Raw genomic sequence first — 24,337 nt, forward strand, 5'->3', positions numbered from 1 at the left:
TAGTAGTAATTTAGTAATAGTAATTTATTATTTGTACCCCGCCCATCTGGCTGGGCCTCCCCAGCCACTCTGGGCGGCTTCCATAGAAACAAAAAATACAGTAAAATATCACAGATTAAAAACTTCCCTGAACAGGGCTGCCTTAAGATGTCTTCTAAATGTCAGGTAGTTATTTATCGCTTTGACATCTGATGGGAGGGCGTTCCACAGGGCGGGCGCCACTACCGAGAAGGCCCTCTGCCTGGTTCCCTGTAGCTTTGCTTCTCGCAATGAGGGAACTGCCAGAAGGCCCTCGGAGCTGGACCTCAGCGTCCAGGCAGAACGATGGGGGTGGAGACGCTCCTTCAGGTATACTGGGCCGAAGCCGTTTAGGGCTTTAAAGGTCAACACCAGCACTTTGAATTGTGCTCGGAAACGAACTGGGAGCCAATGTAGGTCTTTCAAGACCGGTGTTATGTGGTCTCGGCGGCCGCTCCCAGTCACCAGTCTGGCTGCCGCATTCTGGATTAGTTGTAGTTTCCGAGTCACCTTCAAAGGTAGCCCCACATAGAGCGCATTGCAGTAGTCCAAGCGGGAGATAACTAGAGCATGCACCCCTCTGGCGAGACAGTCTGCAGGCAGATAGGGTCTCAGCTTACGTACCAGATGGAGCTGGTAGACAGCTGCCCTGGATACAGATTTGACCTGTGCCTCCATGGACAGCTGTGAGTCCAAAATGACTCCCAGGCTGCGCACCTGGTCCTTCAGGGGCACAGTTACCCCATTCAGGACCAGTGAATCCTCCACACCAGCCCGCCCCCTGTCCCCCAAAAACAGTACTTCTGTCTTGTCAGGATTCAACTTCAATCCATTAGCCGCCATCCATCCTCCAACCGCCTCCAGGCACTCACACTCACAAGATGCTGCTGCACAGGCAAAATGTAACTTATCAGTATGAGAGAGCTTCAAAAAGGCTAATGAATAGGCTCTGTCAGTGCCAAGCATAAAGCAAGCCTGGGAACTGAGTCTTATCCAGTTGCAACACATTTTGGACACGCTGAACCGCAAGGGGAGGGAACTGGAGGGGAATAAATACTCTCTGCAAATGGCTGCGAACTTGTGCTAAGCTTGTGAGTTATCACGCTTGCTCCTTCTACCAGTCTGGATGGTAGAAATAAAGCTCTTTTTCTGAAATTATTCCTTGAGTGTATGTTTGACTCCCATTTCCCTGTCCCGGGCGCAATGCTCTTCCCACCCAAGGGCAAAGCCTAAAAAGTCTACCATGGCCAAGACCTTGGAAAATAACTGCCTCATACTGGGTCAGGTCTATTCGTATTGTCTCTGCCACAACTTCATCCTTGAGAGATCTTGTGAATTTTTTCTAAAAAATTTTTACTAGACCCCTAAGGTCCATTAGCCAGAGCTGGTTACAAAATGGTGGCTCAGCCAGGTGGCCGGATCCTAAGAGCTGAGAAAAAGGATGCCTTTGAACAGATGCTCAGCTTGGGAATCTGATCAGTACCAGAAGCAAGCCCTGAATCCACTCCTGCTGTTCCCACAAGCGTTCATTCATTTATTTCAACAAATTATATACCATTTATCTGAAGAAGTGTGCGTGCACACGAAAGCTCATGCCCAGAACAAACTTAAGTTGGTCTCTAAGGTGCTACTGGAAGGAATTCTTTTATTTTGTTCCGACTATGGCAGACCAACACGGCTACCTACCTGTAACTACCATTTAACACCCTATTCTCTAAGCAGTGTACAGAAAGGCTCAAAGTATACAATAAAGATAACATCAGTTAACAGCAATTCTGCTTTTGCTTTTCTTCTTTGGTGATCACTCCTAGCCGAGTCACAAGAGACTAGGGCCCTGCGGGACCTGACATCTTTCCGCAAGGCCTGCAAGACAGAGTTGTTCCACCAGGCCTTTGGTCAGGGCCCAGCCTGACTCCCTCCTCTGGCAACCTGCACAGAATTTTGCTTAACGGTTGCCATTAATTTGATTTTAATTAATTTTTATAATGAAATGTTTTTAGAATGTTGGATTATTTGATTGTTTGATTATTTGATTGTTGTTAGCCGCCCTGAGCCCGGCTTCAGCTGGGGAGGGCGGGATATAAATAAAATTTATTATTATTAAGATTGTCTTCCATGAACACGGTCTTAACAGTGAGTCCATCAGTGACTGTGGGAGGCCAATTCTGGATCCACACGTCCTTCCACAGTGGGGACATAGGTTTCCGGGCAGGAGTTGATCACGGTGTGGATTTGCCAAGCGTGCCTTCCTCTTAGCACGTTTCTCCCTTGCGTCCTGAGTTCGAGTGTCTTCAAAGCCCATGACACTTTTGGTAAAGGCTGCTCTCCAACTGGAGCGCTCGCAGGCCAGAGTTTCCCAGTTGTTGGTGTTTATACTACTTTTTTTTAAGATTTGCCTTGACTTGAGAGAGTCTTTAAACCTCTTTTGTTGACCACCAGCATTACGCTTTCCATTTTTAAGCCCTTTAGTGAGACACAAGGAACTCTCCAGGGCCCCAAAGTCCTGCCCTCAATTTACTCAGCCGTCTTTTATTTCAGTATATATCTGAGATTTTACCAGGCAATGCATTCTCTGTAGAACTTTTAAGGACCAGTGTAATTGAGAAGCAATGTGGCAGACTCCAGGACTGTCTTTTCCGGAAGCGGGGCAATGATACTAGCTGTGAATTTATTTATTGCATTAAATTTATATACCGCTCGATTGTAAAACAAAAACCTCAAAGCAGTTTACAAAGAGAATAAAACAAAATTACCAGTGAAAACAGTTAAAAACAATCATTCAAAACAAAGTAAAAATCAGCAATAAACTTAATACATTTTAAAGCAACATTCTACATGTCTGAGTACGAAGTCGGAAAATGATGAAAATCATCAAGCAGAGACTAGATACTATTTCCTTTTTTTTATGGGGTTCCTGTTTCACACTGGGCAGTTTCATCTCTGCAAGATGGTTTGGATTTCTAATGCAAAGCTGAATGTTACATTTCAGCAGGCTGCAGGGGTTGTTGTTTTTTGGTTGTTTAGTTACAGCTCAGTGTGTTTTGTGAGTTGAACCTGCAGTTTCTTAGCCTGCTCCTGCCTTTATTATTAGTATTATTATTTACTGTGTGACCCACTTTTGTAATTTTATCAGCGGCAAAACCAGACGATGACCCAGTTAACAGGCTTCCAAGACAAATACTGACTCCGATAGACCAGCACTTTTGGAAACAGAACGGCATTGTCAGGGAGGGAAAAAAGGAAAAGCAGCAAGTCAGAAGGTTTCAGCTAATGTTGTGGTGATTCCCAATAATCTATGTAAGTGGGTCAGTAGCTTAATGGGCACATCTATGCAGGGACATTTATGAAATATGGGAGGGGTGGGTGAGTTAAATCTGTCAGTGAGGCAGCAACAAGCATTTTCAAGAATGTCTGCTTGCTCTCTCTTAATTCAAGAAAAGATATTTAGTACATAGGGTTGCCATATTTCCAAAAGTGAAAATCTGGACAAATCTGGAACATCCCACCCCCCAAAAAAATATGTTTTTGGGGCTTTTCTTTGATTTTTAAAACATTAAAAAACAACAACACCCTACTTGCCACACACCCAGGTTTTCTTGGATATTTTGTCCATTTAGCAAAAATCCGCCCGGATGCCATTTTGCAGCCCAATTCGTGGATGTGTTCGGGAAGACTCAGACATATGGCAGCCCTAACTTAGGAAAGCTCTTTTCATGTCTATTTTCATCTATTTCCCAATATAATATAATATAATTAATATAATATAATCCCCCATATGAATCAATGGGATGTACTGTCATCTAAGCACATGTTAGGATTGCAGCATTAGATGCACAGCAGTGAAAAAGCCCTGCTGAAACTCTGTGGGATTTCCTACTGAGCAAACATGCATCATCAGGCAATAAAAATGGCTGTGGTAAAGGAAACCAATGAAATAAATGAATGTTCTGCACCAATATAAGCTGAATAATGCAGACATATGTGTATAAAGGTGCAGGCTGACATGCAGAAATTTAAGCCGCTAAAGGTTTTCCTGGAATGAAGACTGGCGGTGGGAAAAGAATTAGGTCCCAGTTGCCTGTGGGTTGGACTACTAAGAGTGCAGGAGCAGAGCTAGTAATTAAAAAAATAAATGTGATAATCATATTACTATTTTCAGCTGGATGTTGCGAATTTACACAAGGTATCACTTCCACCTTATCTTATTTTTAAATAGTTTTGTAAATTCATATTTCTAAAAGCTATATTACACAATTCTGCAAAGCGCACCCACAATTCATTTTTTTCCTCCTTTGCACAATCCTTCAAGTCCTTTGGAGAGATTTATCCAGATGCTGGCAGACCAGAAATGGTTGGGGAAATGGTTACTTGCAAAATATTTATACCAACCCCCTGAACAGGCGAATACCACAAGGCCCTTCTTTCGTGACCAACACACGTGGGAAGAAGCAAGTTGCAGTTCTGGGTATGGGATCAGCCTTCACATTTTTATTTTTTTCTCTCTAAATAAGGAAAGAGGATTTGAATCAGCAAGAACATTCCTATAAGGGAATGGGATCACTCCTTATAAATTTTGCTCAAAGGTCTGGGAACACAGGAAGCTGCCCCACAAGTGCCCATTCAGCTTATTTGAGCTGCATAGTGTGTGCTTTTACAAGTGCTCCATAATGCAGTCCCAGTGTAGCTGCACCTGCCCTTTGGAACTCCCTGCCTCTTGACATTAGGGCAGGGGGTAGTATTTCATTAGGTACTGAGGTGGAAAGATAGCCTACCTCACAGGGCTGGTGTGATGATGAGTGGGAAGGAGGCAATGCTGCATGCCGCTCTTGAGCTCATTGGTGATGAAAGGTGCGATATAAATGTAACCCTAATACACGTGAAACCACCACCTCATGTGCACGTCTGAATGCGCTAACTAGCGTTGCTGCATGTTTTACTGGGATAACGTTGTCAAGTGCTTTTCCCCCACACTCTTTGATGTTTATTTTCTTTTTCATCAATTTCCTCACTTGAAATCTGAACATACCAACCCCCACCCCGCGCGCCCCAAATCTCTTCTTGCTGGGTAGCCATGGCTACCCGACGTGCCATTCGTCCGCTAGCTCCGCCCTTTTGTCGACAACCCTTCTTTCTCAGTGGAGGATAGGCCCGTCGCTCTCCCTTCCGGAGGAGCCGGTTGGCTACGACGATTCCGTTACACGTCCCGCCCCTCGAGGTCCGTTGTACCTGTATTTGCGTGCGTGTGGGTTGGCTCCTTGAATCGGCGGCTTTTCATTGGCGGGATTCGTTCTCCCTTGCCATTCATTGGAGGGATTTGGATCTCTCTTTTTTTTGCGCCCACCCCTTGGAAGCCTTCGCAAAGCCGCATTGGACATCTTCGTCCGTTGCTCCGCGCAAGGAATGCTGTGATTGGTAGGCGGTTTGCTTCTTCCCCCACCCCTCAAGGTTTCGCAGAGGGGAGGAGGCGGCGGCGGCGAAGGCGTTCGGCGCAAGCGCAGTGCCCGCCGTTTCCGCGGCGAATGGGGCCGCGCTGCGGATGGAGCCGCTGCAGAATGGAAGCGGCGAGGAGGGAGAGGAGGCGAGGCCGCCGCCGGGCGCCATGGCGTCGGGGCGCGAGGCCGGACCCCCCGCGGAGCAACGGCTGAGGCGAAGCCCCGCCCCTGCGGCCCTGGCCGGGCGGCGGCGCAACGGCGCCTCTGGAAAGGCGGAGGCCGCGGAGCGTCGCGAGGAGCGCGCTGGCCCCGCCCCCCGGCCGCGCCTCGACTCCCTCCGCAAGAACCGCCCTCGTGAGTGGCTGCTAGGGGGCGCCGGGGGCGGGGCTTGACCGGGAGGGGCGGGGCCTGGGAGAGGGGGAGGGGCCTGGTGGAGTTGGGGCGGGGCTCCCTTATCAATTAGATAGGCATGGCTTGAGCTTTCATTTTTATTATTAAAGTTATATTCATTTTTGTTGATTAAATTTGCATTCTATTTAATTATTTCATAAAATTTATACACTGCTAGATTGTAAAAAACCTCGAAAAGATAAAATGAGGAACCATATTCTGCTCTTTTCAGGGTAGGATTAGATTCCACATTGTTATCTTATTGTTCTGACTTCCTTCCACCTCCATTTTATCTCTCTTACTGCATTTGCACCCCACCTTTTTTCTCTCCCTCCCTTCCTTCCTCAGGTCCATTTTAGTGTCAAGACAACCCCATGAAATTGAAACAAAATAAAAAAATTCCTTCCTGTAGCACCTTAGAGACCAACTAAGTTTGTTATTGGTATTTAAGGTGCTACTGGAAGGATTTTTTTTATTTTGTTCCAACTATGGCAGTCCAACACAGCTACCTACCTGTAACTAGAACCCGATGAAGCTTAAACAATTTCAAAATGCAGAAAGCAAAAATAAAGTACAGTGTAGTAATTTAAAGTAGTATACTGGCTATGTACTGCTCCCGCTGCGGATTGCATCTACAGTGGTACCTCGGGTTACATAACGCTTCAGGTTACATACGCTTCAGGTTACAGACTCCGCTAACCCAGAAATATTACCTCGGGTTAAGAACTTTGCTTCAGGATGAGAACAGAAATCGTGCGGTGGCAGCGGGAGGCCCCATTAGCTAAAGTGGTGCTTCAGGTTAAGAACAGTTTCAGGTTAAGAACAGACCTCCAGAACGAATTAAGTTCTTAACCCGAGGTACCACTGTAAATCTAACAAACCCAGTGCAGATAAACCAAATGGAATGGCATTAAAAGGCAGAGGGGAGGGCTTTTACAGTTGCAGGGGAGCCACTACTTAGAGAACTCTGTTGCTGGTAGCCACTGGTACCTCAGATGGTTGAGGAACCCAGAGATGAAAGCTTAGTGTAATGCAGAGGCAGGGAATCAGCTAAAATACTGTGAAACAGTGCTATGAGATTCTGTGTGAAGAATGCCCTGCGTATTTATATACTACACATTCATGGACTTTCGTAAGTCTAACAGAGGAAATCTTGTTTCTAGATGAGATTTTTTAAAATACATAAACAATTGACTCATGTATGGCATCACCAACTTTAGTACGTGTGCATTTTTTAAAAATCTCATTTTGAAGACCAATTCTGTATCTGACATTACACCACTGCCATCTTGTTCATTCTATGCATATAATGGATGCCACATGGCTTACGCCATAAGAAACTCATTTATCTTAAATGATGCCATGAGATCATTTGCTGAAACAGGTTTATGTGGCTATTTTTCCTGAATGTACATAGATGTCAGCAAGCTGAGAAACTCTGGAATTCATTGTCTGAATAAACATGAGGCTTCTATCAGGATGGCAGGCATGAAAAAGCTGACTCTGAATCTTGTGCCTGTCCATAATTATTACAGAAGAATCTTGTGTTTGTAGCTCGAGAACTAGGGCTGGATCCTGTTTCGGTTTAATCAATCGAGAGTTGAAAAGAGTGTGGCTTTTTTCAAAAGAAGAATATGTTGATGAGCTAGCCCTGCCTTCTGCAACTTGGTGCCCTCAAAATGTTTTGGATTGCAAGTCCCATCAGCCCCAGTTGCCACATTCTGATTTAGAGGAAGTGGTGGTGATCATTGGGAAATGCCTAGATAAGGTTGGCAGATGTTTCCTGGAGGTCTTGAGTAGGGCAAAATCTCAGTGAAGGTGCAAAAGGAGAAAGTAAAAGGGGGAAGGCGCTGACGGGGTATCATTGTTGCAAATGGGGTTCAGGGAACAGTGCCATAAGACTGCCTTTGTTGTGCAGTTGCGCATTGCAATTAATTCGAGCTGAAAGGGATGTTGACACTTAGCTGCAGAAATCATGCCTGGTTTGCTGTGTTCAAAGGGTTGCTTTGCATATTTTCAGCGGCTCCCTATATCCCCCTTCACCAACTATCTGAATCTTAGGTTGATGAAATAATTACATAATTGCAAATCCCCTTGCTGCAGCTGATAAACTGCAAAGAAAATGGAGGCCCTGGCACAGGGGCTGGGAAAAATTGTTTCTTTGGTTTACCTGCAGTTTTCTGCATCTCAGGACTGTTGCTTGTTTGAATGCTGTTAGTCATGCAAAAAATTCTGCTGGACACACAAATCTGCGTGAATTGTGCTTGATCATTATCCACTCTGGGATACAGCTGGTAATCATGTTGCACATCTGCAAATACTATTCAGGCAGTTTCTGGGGTGACACTAGATGATGCAGTTCAATATGTACTGAAGGTTTAGGATTTTTTAAAGTGTGATTTGAAGTCATTTTGATAAATCTAGCCTTTCCTCACTTGCACCTGAGCATTTGGTATATAAGGTTCTCGGGAATCTTTGCCACCTGAGAAGCAAAACATTTTGTTGGTAGGAATCTGGTCTACATAAAGCTACATATGCATGGCAGTTGTGATGGTGTGGAAATGGCTTTTTGTGCATGCTTAATGTCAGTCTAAGGGACGCGGGTGGCGCTGTGGGTAAAAGCCTCAGTGCCTAGGGCTTGCCAATCGAAAGGTCGGCGGTTCGAATCCCCACGGCGGGGTGCGCTCCTGTCACTCGGTCCCAGCGCCTGCCAATCTAGCAGTTCGAAAGCACCCCCGGGTGCAAGTAGATAAATAGGGACTGCTTACTAGCGGGAAGGTAAACGGCGTTCCGTGTGCTGCGCTGGCTCGCCAGATGCAGCTTGTCACGCTGGCCACGTGACCCGGAAGTGTCTCCGGACAGCGCTGGCCTCCGGCCTCTTGAGTGAGATGGGCGCACAACCCTAGAGTCTGTCAAGACTGGCCCGTACGGGCAGGAGTACCTTTACCTTTTAATGTCAGTCTAGGTACTCAGCACAGGTAGAAGCAAAACAAATGACTTTCCTTCTTGGAGGTTTTTAAGCAGAGGTTGGAGGGCCATCTGTCATGTATTAGTTGAGATTCCTGCATTGCAGGGGTTGGACTAGATGACCCTTGGATCCCTCCCAACAATATAATTCTATGATAATGCCTGATATGAGACACACATCTATAAAAATATATTTTAAAAAGGTACGTAACACAAGTTGTTCATATGGTCATGCTTTTCGGATGCCGGATTATCGTCTTGCAATGAACTATCGTATTTTTCGCTCCATAGGACGCTCCTGACCAAAAGACGCACCAAGTTTTTAGAGCAGGAAAACAAGAAAAAAAAATCTGACTCAAATGTTGTACTAAGCTATTTAAAACAGCAAAGTGTGTGGCTGCTGTCCACTTTGCTGCTTTAAAGCGAGCCACGGTATATAATGAAGAGAATGGAAAAAGGACAGACATTCCATTATAATGCAGCTGTTTTCATTATCACTGGGAAGTCAGTATTGGCAGCAGTCACAAAAACTAAAATTTGAGCATTTTACTGTTATTAATCAAGAATATTAATAGTCAGGGAGAGAAACCAGGGCTGTGCAAACGAGAAGTGCTTGGAGTAAGGAGAAACAGCAAAGAGATCAAATGATTGCGCTCCAGTTCCTAAATCTCTGAAGTTTTCTCAAAACAGGCATGGTTGTTTTGAAAGGAAGATTCAAAATGGAGTGACTGAGCAAAGAACAGAGGAGGAAAAGAGGGCAGATAAATAGCTTCCAATCAATACCAACACAATGTTTTTGGTTTAGTATAGGTGGACTGTACTTGTAAGAATTTGTATAATGAATTATAGAATTGGAGTGGAATATCAGTGCCTCTTTTCAGCAATAAAGATTAGCTGCTAGGAACATGGTCCACACACAAACACACAGGATGTCTGGTTATAGTTGTGCAGTTTAAACTGTTTATGAGCCAGATGCCTGCTCAGTTTTAGCTGAGCTCACTATTACTGGTTTGTGGAGATGCTTTGCATGTATTTATGAGTATTTCTGCAAAACTGCTACTTGAAAAAATCCCCAAGCTTAATATTTTTAAACTTCAAATGAAGCTCAGAATCCAGTTAGGCAATCCTCTGCAGTTGAATTAGGAGGCACTGAGAGACATCAATTTGCTGCTCCCCACCCCCACCAAACACCCCAGGAGTGTGGGGCAAAGAGCACCCCAGGAGCACACAGCCTTCCCTCTGCTTGCAAACCTTGTCGGGGCTTCAGGGGAAAGCAGAAGCTGCCGGCAGAGCACCGTGGCTCCCCACCCCAAAGAGCAGCCCGGGAGCGTACAGCCTTCCTACTGCTTGCAAACGTTGCTGGGGCTTCAGGGGAAAGCGGAGGCTGCTGGCAGAGCACCGTGGCTCCTCCCCCCACCGCTAAAGTGCGGCCCAGGAGCGCAGGGCAACAGCGATTTGGCTCCAGGGACCACACATTCGCTCCATAAGACGCACAGCCTTTTCCCCTTACTTTTTAGGAGGGAAAAAGTGCGTCCTATGGAGCGAAAAATACGGTACTCTATTCCCAACTTTTGAATGAAAAGTGTAATGCCGGTGGACAACAAAAGAGGTTTAAAGACACTCTCAAGGCAAATCTTTAAAAATGTAGTATAAATACCGACAAATGGGAAACACTGGCCTGCGAGCGCTCCAATTGGAGAACAGCCTTTACCAAAGGTGTCATGGGCTTTGGAGACACTCGAACTCAGGATGCAAGGGAGAAATGTGCTAAGAGGAAGACACGCTTAACAAACCCACACCACGATCAACTCCCGCCTGGAAACCTATGTCCCCACTGTGGAAGGATGTATGGATCCAGAATTGGCCTCCATAGTCACGGACGAATACACTGTTAAAACTGTATTCATGGAAGACAATCTTACTCGGCTACGAGTGATCGCCAAAGAAGAAGAATGAGACACAGTTCCTATAAAAATGCTGCTCCTATAAAAGAATTGGAGCCCCTTTCATAAAAGTCCCTCCCTCAAAGAAATGCAATGCAGCTGGGTCTATTTTCCCTGCTATTAAAAAAAAAATGGTCTAGGCAGTGGAACGTCACAAAGCAGATATATTGCAGGCCTTCAGTGGAGGCCAGCTTGTGGGATGAATTCATTTTATACGTGAGGCAGGATTGGAGTAACTGAGCCTGAGAGTACAATGGCTGCAAGTCATTATCCTTCCCTTCTGCCAAGAAAATGTCTTGGTTGGAGATAGTATCCCTTTCCACCCCACCATCCTCATGCAGAATTGATTTGTGCGCTAGCACTGGCTAGGCGGAGAGCACACGTCCTAAAACAGAGGGGCTGGAGGATCATGGGGATCCTGACAGTGGAAGTTGCTAGTTCTTGCCAGTCGTCCCGTCCCCCTTCCCCCCCCCCCCAGACCTCAAAGGCATATGCAGTAGTGTTTTTTGTGTGTAAAAGAATCAGGAAGACAAGTTATTTTAAAAACGAGTATTTTGTGTAAGTGTAAGTTGTGCAAGACCAAAATTGTGGTCTTTGGGAAACATAGCCCCAGATTCAAATGGAAAGTGGACCAGCAGGAATCTGGAGTAAGTGTGTTCCTTTAGACATACAGTGGTGCCCCGCAAGACGAATGCCTCGCAAGACGGAAAACCCGCTAGACGAAAGGGTTTTCCGTTTTGGAGGTGCTTAGTAAAACGAATTTCCTATGGGCTTGCTTTGCAAGACGAAAATGTCTTGCGATTCCTGGGGTTTTTCCCCCCGCTCCCCACCCCCTTTTTCTAAGGCACTAAGCTGCTAATAGCCTTTTAGCAGCTAATCCGCTAATCCCTTAAGCCTTTAATAGCCGCTAATAGCGCTAATCCGCTAATGGGCTTGCTTCGCAAGACGAAAAAACCGCTAGACGAAGAGACTCACGGAACGGATTCTTTTCGTCTTGCGAGGCACCACTGTAGTCTTCTTGCCCCTCAGTGATGTCCTCTCCTGTCTCCCATGTTACTACGACTTGGAGTCGACCAACAAAGTTGACTGCTGGGGAACCCGGGACAAACAAAGTGAGGAACTTCTTTACACAGCACATGATGAAACTATGGAACTGACTGCGATGGCTGTCACCTTGCGCGTGGCTTTAAAAAGGGGATTAGATCAATCCATGGAGTCTAAAGCTATCAATGACTGCTAGTCATGATGGCTGTGTTCCTGTTTCCAGTCTCAGAGGCCTTGTGCAGGGGTCAGCAAACTTTTTCAGCAGGGGGCCAGTCCACTGTCCCTCAGACCTTGTGGGGGGCCGGACTATATTTTCTTTTGGGGGGGGGGATGAACAAATTCCTATGCCCCACAAACAACCCAGAGATGCATTTTAAACAAAAGGACACACTCTACTCATGTAAAAACATGCTGATTCCTGGACTGTCCACGGGATTTAGAAGGCGATTGGGCCGCATCCGGCCCCGAGCCTTAGTTTGCGTACCCGTGTCTCATGCTTCTGAATGCCAGGTGCTGGGAACGACAGCAGAAAAGGGCTGCTGGCCTCTAGCCCTGTTCCACTGGATAGCTCAGTTGGTTAGAGCATGGTGCTGATAATGCCAAGGTTTCAGGTTCAATCCCCATAAGGGACAGCTGCCTAGTCCTGCATTGCAGGGGGTTGAACTAGACCGGGGTTTCTCAAACTTGGGAGTCTCCGGTTGTTTTTGGACTACAGTTCCCACCATCCCTGTCCACTGGTCCTGCTAGCTAGGGATGATAGGAGTTGTAGTCCAGAAACAGCTGTGGCCCTGCCAACCACTGGTATGTGGCTCCACCAAGAAAATTACCGCAAGGCAATGTTGCCCTTGAAATGTTCTTCTCCCGTTTTAAACATTGGCCTCTTTTAGGAATCCTTGTGAATCTAGGAAGCAGCATTTCTGAAATTCTTAGAAATAGTCCATCTTTAATACCTCTTCTGTACGTGGCCGCAGAGGAAGTGAGGGAGAATGCATTTCTCACTCTGGCAAATGTACTTAATGCTTCTAACTTCCGCTGTTCTTATGCTAGAACAGCAACAAATAGTTATTAACACAGCCATTAATATGTGCTTGGGGTAGTTCCCTGAACTGTTGTTTCAGCTTTGATTTTGAGAAACAGGTGACCTGGTAACATCACTTGCAACCACCTTCATTCTGGTTTACTGACTGTCTCATTAATAGCATGGTTTCGGGGGGGGGGGTTAATCTGGAGCAGTAATTGTAGTTTGCAGTCACTATCTGTAGTGCTATTTATTTTAATGGGTTAGTCAGAAACAGCTGATTGGTATATATGGATTTATACACCATGTACGTTTAGCTAATGGGCAGGTCTTGCCAGGTCAGAAGTTTGGGTATAAATGTAAAAACAAATAACAGTTCAAATTAGTTACCGTATTTTTCACCCTATAGGACGCACATTTTCCTCTCCAAAAATGAAGGGGAAATGTGTGTGCATCCTATGGGGCGAATGCAGGCTTTCGCTGAAGCCTGGAGAGTAAGAGGGGTCGGTGCGCACCAACCCCTCTCGCTCTCCAGGCTTCAGGCAGCTCTGCGCAACCCTCGTGAGACCGGCTCCGATGGCTGCGCAGAGCTGCCTGCAGTCCCGGGCTCAGCGCAGCTCTGCACGGCCATCGGGAAAGGGGTGTGAAGTGCCGCCCGGCTTCCGATGGCTGCGCAGAGCTGCCTCCAGTCCCGGGCTCAGCGCAGCTCTGCACGGCCATCGGGAAAGGGGTGTGAAGTGCCGCCTGGCTTCCGATGGCTGCGCAGAGCTGCCTCCAGTCCCGGGCTCAGCGCACTTCTCCCCATCACCAGCCCCACAAGCTCGGGGGACAGCGGGGAGGCGGAGCGCGCCTTCCCGCTGTTCCCCGACCTGGTTCTTCCAGCCCTGCACCTGGGGGAAAAATAATTCCCCCCCCCCTTTACTTCCCCCCCCCCAAAAGCTAGGTGCGTCCTATGGGGTGCAAAATACGGTACTTATAGGAGGCATTTCCAGCCTTGAACATTAGAATGTATCTTCCACACCTGACTTTGGTAATAAAACTAGTCGTTTTGTCTGCGGAGGGTGTTAATACATTCTGTTGGTTTTGTATTTGATGTGTGTTTTGTGCACTGCAAGCCTTTTCTCCTTTAGACTCTCTTTCCACTCAGCTTCCCAATGCTCAGCCTTCTTGCCCATCCCCAGCTTCCTTTCTCTCATGCATTTGCAGTTCTTTCCCTAATGTGGCAGAAACCGTGTGGCTTTGCGAAGTTTCTAATTCATGTGTTGATGCTAGAACGTATGTGAACATCCTGCGGTGTCATGACAGTTTAGCGAGTGGTTGGGGTGAGCCCTTGTCAACCGGGGGCGGCAACTGGGTTTTATTTTTATTTGTTAAATTTGTATACCGCCCTTCATCCGTAGATCTCGGGGCAGTTGACAGCATAAAATTGCAAAATCAGTTTAGTCTCTTTAGAAATGTACAGTGGATGCTCGGGTCGCGAATGTGATCCGCGCGGGATGCACGTTCGCAACCCACATCTGCACATGCGCGGGTTGTGATTCGGTGCTTCTGCGCATGCGCAAAGCATGATTTAGTGACTGCTGAAACCCGGAAGTAACCCATTACGGTACTTCTGGTTTCGGCAGTCCGCAACCCAAAAAAACACAACCTGAAGCAGCTGTAACCCGAGGTATGGTTGTATAATAAAACACCACCCTTGTATTGATCCCTTTTCTCCCTTATTCCTTTCAGTCTTTCCTTGGTTTGGCTTGGATATTGGAGGGACCCTGGTGAAGCTTGTGTATTTTGAACCAAAAGACATCACCATGGAGGAAGAAGAGGAGGAAGTGGAGAACCTGAAGAGTATTCGGAAATACCTGACCTCCCACACTGCCTATGGCTCTACAGGCATTCGGGATGTTCACCTTGAGCTAAAGGACCTTATGCTGTGTGGACGTAAAGGCAATCTGCACTTTATACGCTTCCCTACTCATGACATGCCTGCTTTTATTCAAATGGGCAGCGAAAAGCACTTCTCAAGCCTCCACACTACCTTATGTGCCACAGGAGGTGGAGCATATAAATTTGAGCAGGACTTTCGCACAGTATGCAATTTTTGGCTTATATATTTTTCAGCTGCTATAGCACATGGTTAAAGCTTGCAAAACAGAGGTGTTGCATGTCTTCATAACCTCTGCAGCAACTCTCTTTTGTAATGCTGTTTCCTTATTTTGAGTGTAAGGGCAGTGTGAAGCTGGTCTCTGCCCGGTGTGGGAAACTTTTGGCCCGACAGATGTTGCTGAACTACAACTCCCATCATCCCCGGCCGTTGGCCATGCTGGGTGGGGCTGATGGGAGTTGTGGTTCAGCAGCATTTGAAGGGCTGGGCTGGATCTACACTGATATGAAAAATGCTTTAAAAATGCTTTAAAAATGAGCTCTCAATGCAGTTGACCATTGGTGATGGATTGCTGCTCTACAGCATCCTCCGGTATCACATTTTTTTAAAAAAATACATTTTTATTAGTTTTTAACATATTAATTAACATTCATACAACAGAACTTCACATCTTATACAATTTTTTATGGACTTCCATCAACGCCTCTGATTATTTTCCGTCCTTATCACTTACTATGCATTTCTTAATTTCATATTACCTTTAATTATCTTTAACTAATAATTCTCCTCATTGTCTTTTTTGCAATATTTCAAATAATTCACCTTACAAAACGTCTTGCGAACCTACTAGCGTAATCTGTCCATCACAATTACTTTTCAAATAGTCCATAAATTTACTCCAGTCTTCTGAGAATCTCTGGTCCCGCAGGTTTCAAATCCTTCCTGTTAGTTTATCTAATTCTGCATAGTCCATCAATTTCATTCTCCACTCTTCTTTCGTCGGTAATTCTTCTTGCTTCCAGTTTTGTGCCAATAATATTCTTGCTGCCGTCACTGCATATAAAAATAACTTACAATCCTTTGTGTTTATATCCTGACCTCTGGTATCACATTTTTATAATGCCCTTATAATATTATAATTAACCAGTGTAGCCGAGTCCCTGGTTTGCTAGATGCAAACTTTTAACATTGTTCTTGCATTCCATGAAACAAAACTTCCATGAGAAAAACTCTGTGAGCAAGATGATTCTGCCAGCTATTGCTACTCCACCATTGCCATTTCTTCAGGATCTTAACACTGCCTTCATCAGCCTCTGTTGCTCTAGGTATTTTGGACTACAACTCCCATTGGCTCATGCTGATAGGAGTTGTAGTCCAAAATATCTGGAGAGCATCAGGTTGGTGAAGGCTGGCTTAACGTAGGACAGTTTGGACAGTTTAGCTGACTGAAGAGTTTGTATTGCACTGATTGTAGTGTGACTGTGATAACTTGGTGCAAGCTGCCTGCTTCTTTGGCTTCATCATTGGGTTGCAGGTTTGGTGTGCGCACAGAATGCTGCTGCTCAGAACCATGTTAGAAACGCTTTCTTAGGTAACCAAAGACAAGTGAGGGGGAAAGCAGTGAAATGAGTTCCTTTGCATCCTCTCCATGTCTGCTTCAGCAGCTGTTCTTCATTCATTAGGCAGGGGTGCTGGTTTACGGCATGCCTGTGATTTCACTGTGAATCATAGAATTAGGTGTATTCAACAGACCTTAGCTTCTCAGCTGCTTCCTCCCTCGTTCTAAACAAAAAAAGAGAATTGTATCTCATACGTGCTGGGAAGGATGAACGTTGATGGTTAAATGTGGGCTAATTTAACAATCAGCTCTCATCCTTTCCAGTGTCTTTGAACTATGTTTCTCTATCTCTTTTGTTTTTGTTTACATCATTAGATATTTCCTGTTTTCTGTGTATGTTTCTTCTATTGTCCTGCCCATCCTGTTTTTCAGTTTCCAGAGATTAAACCTTCATGAAATCAGACTTCAGTGCTGTGGCTAAACTTCAGAGTAGCTACTGGTGTTCGGTTTCAGAGAGCCTAAATCATAAACATATCCTCCATGAGGGCTGCAGTTCCTTTGCCCCATGCCTGTTTACCCCATTTCTCCATTTGCCTCAACTCCTCTGTTAGTTTGCAGTTACTGGACTCGGCTTATTTTATTAAGCTATTTTTACCCAGCATTTCCCAGGGCCCTTAGAGATGCTTTAAAACACATACGATTCATAAAAAGCAATAGAATCACCCGTCAGCTTACAATAAGCATGCCCTCCCCCAAATAACCCACCTTTCATCAAAGCAAATACCGTATTTTTCGCTCTATAAGACGCACCAGACCACAAGACGCACCTAGTTTTTGGAGGAGGAAAACAAGAAAAAAAATATTCTGAATCTCACAAGCCAGAACAGCAAGAGGGATCACTGCGCAGTGAAAGCAGCGATCCCTCTTGCAGTTCTGGCTTCTGGGATACCTGCGCAGCCTACATTCACTCCATAAGACACACATAGAATTCATAGAATCATAGAGTTGGAAGAGACCACAAGGGCCATCGAGTCCAACCCCCTGCCAAGCAGGAAACACCATCAGAGCACTCCTGACATATGGTTGTCAAGCCTCTGCTTAAAGACCTCCAAAGAAGGAGACTCCACCACACATTTCCCCTTACTTTTTAGGAGGGAAAAAGTGAGTCTTATAGAGCAAAAAATACGGTAATTGTTTGCAGGTTTAGTAGACTGGCATAGGTTTGAATAACCCCTTTTTGCTAGCATTGATGGTGGTGAACTTTCAGGCTTTGCCATTTCTAATACTGAAACTCAAAGGGTCCTCATTTGTGGTTGGCGAGTGTTCCTAAGTGCTGAGAGAGAATGGAAGGGGGGGTGGGACTTGTAAGCTGCTTGATGAAACCCTCCAGGCCTTCCTTGGAGTGTTTCAGTATCTAGTTTTCTTCAAAGCTTGTTTCTCCAAACAGGTGAGTGACCTCCAGCTTCGCAAAATGGATGAACTGGACTGCCTTATTAGAGGAGTGCTGTACATTGATTCGGTTGGGTTCAACGGACACTCGGAGTGCTACTATTTTGAGAACCCAACCGATCCCGAGAAGTGCCAGAAGCTCCCCTTCAACTTGGAGAACCCTTACCCTCTTCTGCTGGTGAACATTGGCTCCGGGGTCAGCATCCTGGCTGTCTATTCTAAAGACGATTACAAGCGGGTAACTGGGACCAGGTGAGCTTTGAAAGCGTAACGCTTTCCCTTTCAGATCTGCTAAGCGAGTCCGGTCCACGAATCAAGTGACTTGCAGTCCACGTGTATGGTTAAGTGATACCTCTGGTGTCAGATGGGCACAGTGCAGCTGCGTCATGTACAGTGGTACCTTGGGTTAAGAACTTAATTCGTTCTGGAGGTCCGTTCTTAACCTGAAACTGTTCTTAACCTGAGGTACCACTTTAGCTAATGGGGCCTCCCGCTGCTGCCGCGCCGCTGCTGTGCGATTTCTGTTCTCATCCTGAAGCAAAGTTCTTAACCCAAGGTACTACTTCCAGGTTAGCAGAGTCTGTAACCTGAAGCGTCTGTAACCTGAAGCGTCTGAACCTGAGGTACCACTGTAGCTGCTGAGGCTGCAGTTCTGTTCATCCGGCAGCAAGGCCTATTTACCACAGTGGGACTTATTTCGGAGAAAACATGCCTCAGGTTTAGCTGCAAAAGTGTCATCTGCTCCCTTTTCTCTGTGAGGATGTAAAAAAAATAAAGGATTTTGCCACATCCTCACATCCCTCATGAGGCTAGCGTGGAGGCCTGTGCTGTAACGTTGTCTGTTAACTAGTTAACTTCATTTCCGCTGGGTTCAATCACAGGCATCTTAGAATCATAGAATCATAGAGTTGGAAGAGACCACAAGGGCCATCGAGTCCAACCCCCTGCCAAGCAGGAAACACCATCAGAGCACTCCTGCCATATGGTTGTCAAGCCTCTGCTTAAAGGCCTCCAAAGAAGGAGACTCCACCACACTCCTTGGCAGCAAATTCCACTGTCGAACAGCTCTTACTGTCAGGAAGTTCTTCCTAATGTTGAGGTGGAATCTTCTTTCTTGTAGTTTGGATCCATTGCTCCGTGTCCGCTTCTCTGGAGCACCAGAAAACAACCTTTCTCCCTCCTCTATATGACATCCTTCTATATATTTGAACATGGCTATCATATCACCCCTTAACCTCCTCTTCTCCAGGCTAAATATGCCCAGCTCCCTTAGCCGTTCCTCATAAGGCATCGTTTCCAGGCCTTTGACCATTTCGGTTGCCCTCCTCTGGTCTTGTCCTGCAAGTTGTTGGTCTTCTCATCCCCCTCTACCTAACACTTTCACAGGATGGTAGAAGTGATTCGTGCGTCTTGTTTGTTTGCTAGCCTTGGAGGAGGAACCTTTTTTGGTCTCTGCTGCCTGCTGACTGGCTGCTCCACCTTTGAAGAGGCCCTCGAAATGGCAGCCAACGGGGACAGCACCAAAGTGGACAAACTAGTGCGGGACATTTACGGAGGAGACTATGAGAGATTTGGGCTTCCCGGTTGGACGGTAGCATCCAGGTAAGGCCGCACCTGGTGTTTCAGTAGGGGGCATGAGGCAGCTTGAATAACCCTTCCCCATCTGTTTGGTTTTGGCAACCTGGGAAAAGGTGGCTTCTGAATGAGCCTCTGAATGTCAGTTTTGGGGAATTGCAAATTGGGAGAGCACTGTTGAGCTCGTGTCCTTGCAGGCTTCCAGTTGGCTACTGCAGACTAGATGGGTCTCTAGTCTCATTCTGCCATGAACCTTCCTTAAGTTTTTATGTTTTTAGCTATTGTAGTGCACTGCATTTAATTTTTTTGCTCGCCCAGAGCCATTTGACATGGGGTAAGCTAAGAATCAGACAAACGAAAACCTGTGTCAACCCTGAAACAGAGCAGGAGTTGTCTTTATTTTGCTTCAGATGAATGAGCATAGGAAGTACCAATAGGACCCAAGAGAAGAATTGTGTCTCTAAGGTTCTTATCCCCATATTCCCCAGTTTATAAACTGCTGGCTTCCTCAGGCTTGATGAGCCTGTCTTGTAGCCTGTGGAAGTGTGGGCTTGGAGGAGGGAAGTGAACCAGGCATGGGACTAGCCCAACTTTCACTCCAGTGCCACTTTTAACCGGCAAGGGGCTTCAGCTCAGCACCTGAATGCATGGAAATTCACACTTGATCCTGAGGGTGTTGGGTAGCAATTCTTGGAAAAGTTTCTATGGCCCCAGTAGAATAGACTCGCTCCCACGAAAGGTGGCGGACTATCCTTCCTTAGAGGTTTTTAAGCTGAGGCCAGATGGCCGTCTGTCAAGGATGATTCAGTGGGTTGGACTAGATGACGCTTGGGTCCCTTCCAACTCTGATTCTAGGAACTGAAAGTTGGCAATCCCGTATGTTTCTCATGTAAATGGATTTTTAGGTGGGGGAAAAATTGTGCACAATTTTCTGTCCAGCTTTGGAAACATGATGAGCAAGGAGAAGCGAGAGGCAGCTAGCAAGGAAGACTTGGCAAGAGCGGCTTTGATCACCATCACGAATAACATCGGCTCCATAGCACGGATGTGTGCGCTTAATGAGGTATGGAAAGAGAGGAGCCGGGGAGCCCGTCAAGGGAAGTGTGTGCTTTTCAGTTCCTCACGGTCCTGTTGGTGGGGGCTGGGAATGCCTTCTGAAAGCATTATCTGTCTTGTTGTGGTCTGTTGTGAATGAGCAGCCAACTGTTTTGTGCTTCCCACTTTGCTCCTCTCCTGCCATGAGCTGGAGAAATAAACCAGGAATCTTTGGTTTCCCATTACATCTGAACGGAAGATGGTGGTTGGCTGCTCATTTACAAACCACAGTCAGCAAACTGCCCCTTAAGCTGTGGTTTGTGGTTGGCTGGCAGACTGTGGCTTCTTAGGGAGTAGCAAGCCAGGATCCCTGCTCTGCATGTTTCCCGCCTTCCTTTCACACGGGGGGGTGTTTAGGGTTGGAGGGAGCAAAGTGAGAATGATCAGGCAGCAGGCACAATAAACACTGATAAACCAGAGGGTCTGGCTTAGCCTGGCTTAGTTGTGTGTGAATGTGAACAATGAGTAAAGAGCTGTCCTTTTGCTCCGGTGAGCAGTGAGAGTTTCTGATGCTGAGGCCCTGCACTGCACCATGGTCCAGCAATGCCTCTGAGCCACTTCCTGTTGCTGTCGAGATGTGCTGGGCAGCATTGACTAGGGATATTGTAAACCTGTTCCAAACCAAGCTAAATAATGTTTCCAGGTTTCCGATGAAGCCCACTGTTAGATTGTAAACAGTACAGAGAGCTTCCTTTTCTGAGGGTAGTCAGGAGAGACAGAGAGGAGGATCTTTGGAGTCACTGCTGCTTCTAAAAGGGATAAAACTCCCTGTTGAGGCTGAGGACTTCAGCCGAGGAAGAGGGAGCAGGCCAGGAAGTAAGCTGTTTTGCAGCAAGAATCGCTCCTCCTATCCCAGCTTATTGCGTGGCATCACCTGAGCTTGGTGCTTTCAGCTTCTTTACAGTGCTGCCTTGTTGCAATCATGTCAAGCAGCATTGTACAGGGCTATGAAAGAGCCAGGCCCTCTCGTCTTTTGCCTTGGGGCGTCCGTGGCGCAGCAAGGAAGGCTAGCATCCCTGCCACTGTAACCCATCGCCTGGGTTACATCAGCTCCAAAGAGAAGCCTTTGGGGGACACTCAGAGGAGGTGTGCAGGATAATTGGAAAACCAGAGGCAAAGGTGACACTATGGTAGGAAAGGGTTAGAGGAGGAAAGTGGTAACAGCCAGGACTTCAGCTTTACCTGATCTCAATTGCCTGCCTTCACCCCAGGTCTTAAGGTGAGTCGCTGATGCGGAAGTTCTTTCTGCAAGGTAGCTTGCACAATAGATATTGTGCTGACTTATTTCTCCTCTAGGATGTGAACTTCACACCACCCTACCCACCGTTGACCACTCCAGTAACCCTCTCTTACTGGGCACAGCTTCTCCTGACCCTAGATCCCAGTTCTCTCTCCACTGATCCCTACTTGCCAAAGCAAACATGCCACCACCTTCACAGCAGGCGCCCTGACAGTTAATATTCTGTGACTGACACTTGCCCATCAGCAGCAGCTCAGCCAGGGAATAAGGCAGGACCTCGAAGGCCACCAATCTTAAAACGTTTTCTGTCCATAGGATGAAAACCAGCAGAAACCCCCAGGAATCATCTGTTCAGTTATTTTGCTCAAACGTCTCTTCTGTGATGTCTGAGCCCCCATTTCATTATCTCGTTCTCTATCCTAGCTTGTCCCATTTTGCTGCAACTAATTTCCACAGCGCAATCTGTTCTCTCCCATCTGGACCAGGCTTGCACCCTCTAATAATTGCTTACCTCCTGAGCCTGGTGCTACCTTGGAAATGCAAAGCAGTGCAAAGTGGGGCTCGGGGGATATGATGCTCTTAACTAACCTAAACTACTCTTGAGTGAGACACGATTGCAAGAACGAAATCAGCCTTCGGCGGCCTGGTGCCCTCCATAGAATGGACTACAGCTCCAGCCAGCTGGGACTGATGGGAGTTGTAGCCCAACAACATTGGGGGCCGCACTAGGTTGGCAAAGGCTAAAGAAATGGCAGGGTGCCTGTTTTAAGTGTGTTTGTTACTGTGAACAGAGATGCCAAGAGTCTTAACACTCCTTCCCCCTCTTGCAGAACATTAATCGGGTGGTTTTCGTGGGGAACTTCTTGCGTATCAACACAATCTCAATGAAGTTTCTGGCGTATGCTTTGGATTACTGGTCAAAGGGGCAGTTGAAGGCCCTGTTTCTGGAGCACGAGGTAGAGTCACACTGAAATGCAAGCACTGTCTTTCTTCCTCCCTCCCTCCCTCCCTCTCCCCCAACTATAGCCAAGGCAGGGTAGGGTGGGTGGTAAGCACCCTGCAAATAGATTGTCCACTGTTTCCATCTTTTGAACAAATGAAAGGGGAGGAACCTGTTTCCATCTTTGATTTCAGTGCTGTGGCTCTCGTAATCTGACAGTTCAATAATCCTGAAAAACTCTCTTTGTAATTATTATAATAATTAACTGGATTTAGAGCTTAACTATCCTGAGGATGCAGGGCGGTGAATAGCAATTTAGTAGGTCATATAAAAGGAGCAAAGAGGGGAGGAGGTGGGGTGTGTGTGTGTGTGTGTGTGTGAGAGAGAGAGAGAGAGAGAGAGAGATGAACTTAATAAAAAGAAGCCCCCCCCCCCCCACACTGAAAGCAAGTAGTTCATCTGAATATGAGGGGCTTGTGAGGGGGGACTCGGCCAATCTCAGAGGAAGTGTGTGACAGGGTCTTTGCCTGCCTTTCTGGCTCGGTGTGGTTACACATAGTGGTGTTGTTTTCTTTTTTTAAAAAAGGATATTGTCAGGGAACTGCCATCGGAGCCAGAGAGAGAGGGAGGGCTCCAGAGGGATTCTGGAGAGCGTCCCGGGAGGGAGAGAAGCAGCACATCTTCTGGGGAAGGAAATCAGCGTAGCACCAGTGGAGGAGGGGGGCAGATGGGGGAATTGGCGAGGTGGCTCCAAGACTCCTCGCTGGGGACCAGCGGGAAGAGCACGGGTCCTCCGATGCCCACACCCTCCCTGTGCAGAAGGCTTCCGCGCAGGGAGAGTAGGTGGAGACTAGGCGTCAAAGAACTTTTATGCTGGAAGAAGTTCAAGAAACGCCCACTGACGGATTCTGCCAGCGATTGAGACAGCCACGGGCGAGTGGTTGTCCAGACAGAAAGGGTTCACTCAGGCAACCCACCCAGGTGTGGCGCGATTTACGCACGAGCAACCCCTAGAACCACTACAGATATCTAAGCAAAGTACCATCACTTTAAAATCAAAGTAATAAATAGGCCGATCTTGATCTTTGGGGCAAGTGTATTTTGACAAGCAATCTGATCCTTTGCCTTTGTGCTGGTTTCGTTTTTTTAAACAGGGCTACTTTGGAGCGGTTGGAGCTCTTTTGGAGCTTTTGAATACATCCTGATTCGATGTGGAGCCTGGGCCCAGGTTTTGCTGCTGGCAACGTCTACACCAAAGGGAACATCTCTGTTCATTCAGCTTTATTTGTAAGTGGGGGGGGGGGGGCGGTCCTTGTCTGTCTGACAAATAACAGGAAGAAATAGTGAGTGACCTCAGCGATCAGTGCCGAAAAGGACAAAGGTGTGTGTGCTTTTTAAATAGCATAATCTGAGTATAAACTAGTTTGTAAGAAGCCTATATCTGTTTATGCGAACTGTATTTGTCTTGCCTCTGGTAAAATACACGTTCAATCAGTCTTGCTTTGAGCAGCTCATGCCGTGAGGCGGCTGAGAGGGGGTCAGGGGCAATGCGGGTTGTACTATTCTGAAAACCAGCCTTTGCCAGCCTGGTGCCCCTGTAAGTTTTTGACTGCAGCTGCTGTTTTTGGAGGACACCAGGTTGGCGGAAGTGGCTCAAAACCTATTTTTAAGTTCTGTGTTTTTTTTAACTTTCTAATCTTGTATGGACTCCTATTAATTTTCATCATAGCGCTGAACTGTGTAGAATATGAAAACACACTTGAGATATTAAATCTATTTTTAAAAAGAA

At 46.5% G+C, this 24,337-nt stretch overlaps 1 protein-coding gene and 1 long non-coding RNA gene across 4 annotated transcripts; one reads left to right on the forward strand and one right to left on the reverse strand.

Annotated features, from left to right (window-relative positions):
• Positions 1–4,204: 4,204 nt before the first annotated feature.
• LOC310657805 lies at positions 4,205–5,370 on the reverse strand. Its single transcript, XR_014501953.1, has 2 exons — positions 5,245–5,370; positions 4,205–4,520 (listed from the first exon to the last, which is right to left on the reverse strand). It is a non-coding gene; the product is annotated as an uncharacterized lncRNA (long non-coding RNA).
• PANK2 (pantothenate kinase 2) lies at positions 4,804–24,337 on the forward strand. 3 transcript variants are annotated; one of them, XM_083398521.1, is made up of 7 exons: positions 4,804–5,804; positions 14,544–14,896; positions 17,697–17,950; positions 19,124–19,300; positions 20,213–20,336; positions 22,439–22,564; positions 23,703–24,337. In XM_083398521.1, exons 1-7 carry the CDS (start codon positions 5,555–5,557, stop codon positions 23,751–23,753), a joined length of 1,335 nt encoding a protein of 444 aa, XP_083254647.1. In that variant the 5' UTR covers positions 4,804–5,554; the 3' UTR covers positions 23,754–24,337. The 3 variants fall into 3 exon arrangements, with proteins under 3 accessions (XP_083254647.1, XP_083254648.1, XP_083254649.1); XM_083398522.1 differs by lacking the exon at positions 4,804–5,804 and having other exon boundaries at positions 14,613–14,753; XM_083398523.1 differs by lacking the exon at positions 4,804–5,804 and having other exon boundaries at positions 14,613–14,747.

This window comes from Podarcis tiliguerta, assembly GCF_965153285.1.
Source record: "Podarcis tiliguerta genome assembly, chromosome: 9".
NCBI classification, from domain to species: Eukaryota; Metazoa; Chordata; class Lepidosauria; order Squamata; family Lacertidae; genus Podarcis; species Podarcis tiliguerta.

Coding starts and splice junctions, on each gene's coding strand:
- PANK2 (XM_083398521.1), top strand. CDS start 5,555: ATGGAGCCGCTGCAGAATGGAAGCGGCGAGGAGGGAGAGGAGGCGAGG. Junction 17,951..19,123: donor AAGCGGGTAACTGGGACCAG/GTGAGCTTTGAA, acceptor TTTGTTTGCTAG/CCTTGGAGGAGGAACCTTTT. Junction 20,337..22,438: donor GGATGTGTGCGCTTAATGAG/GTATGGAAAGAG, acceptor CCCCTCTTGCAG/AACATTAATCGGGTGGTTTT.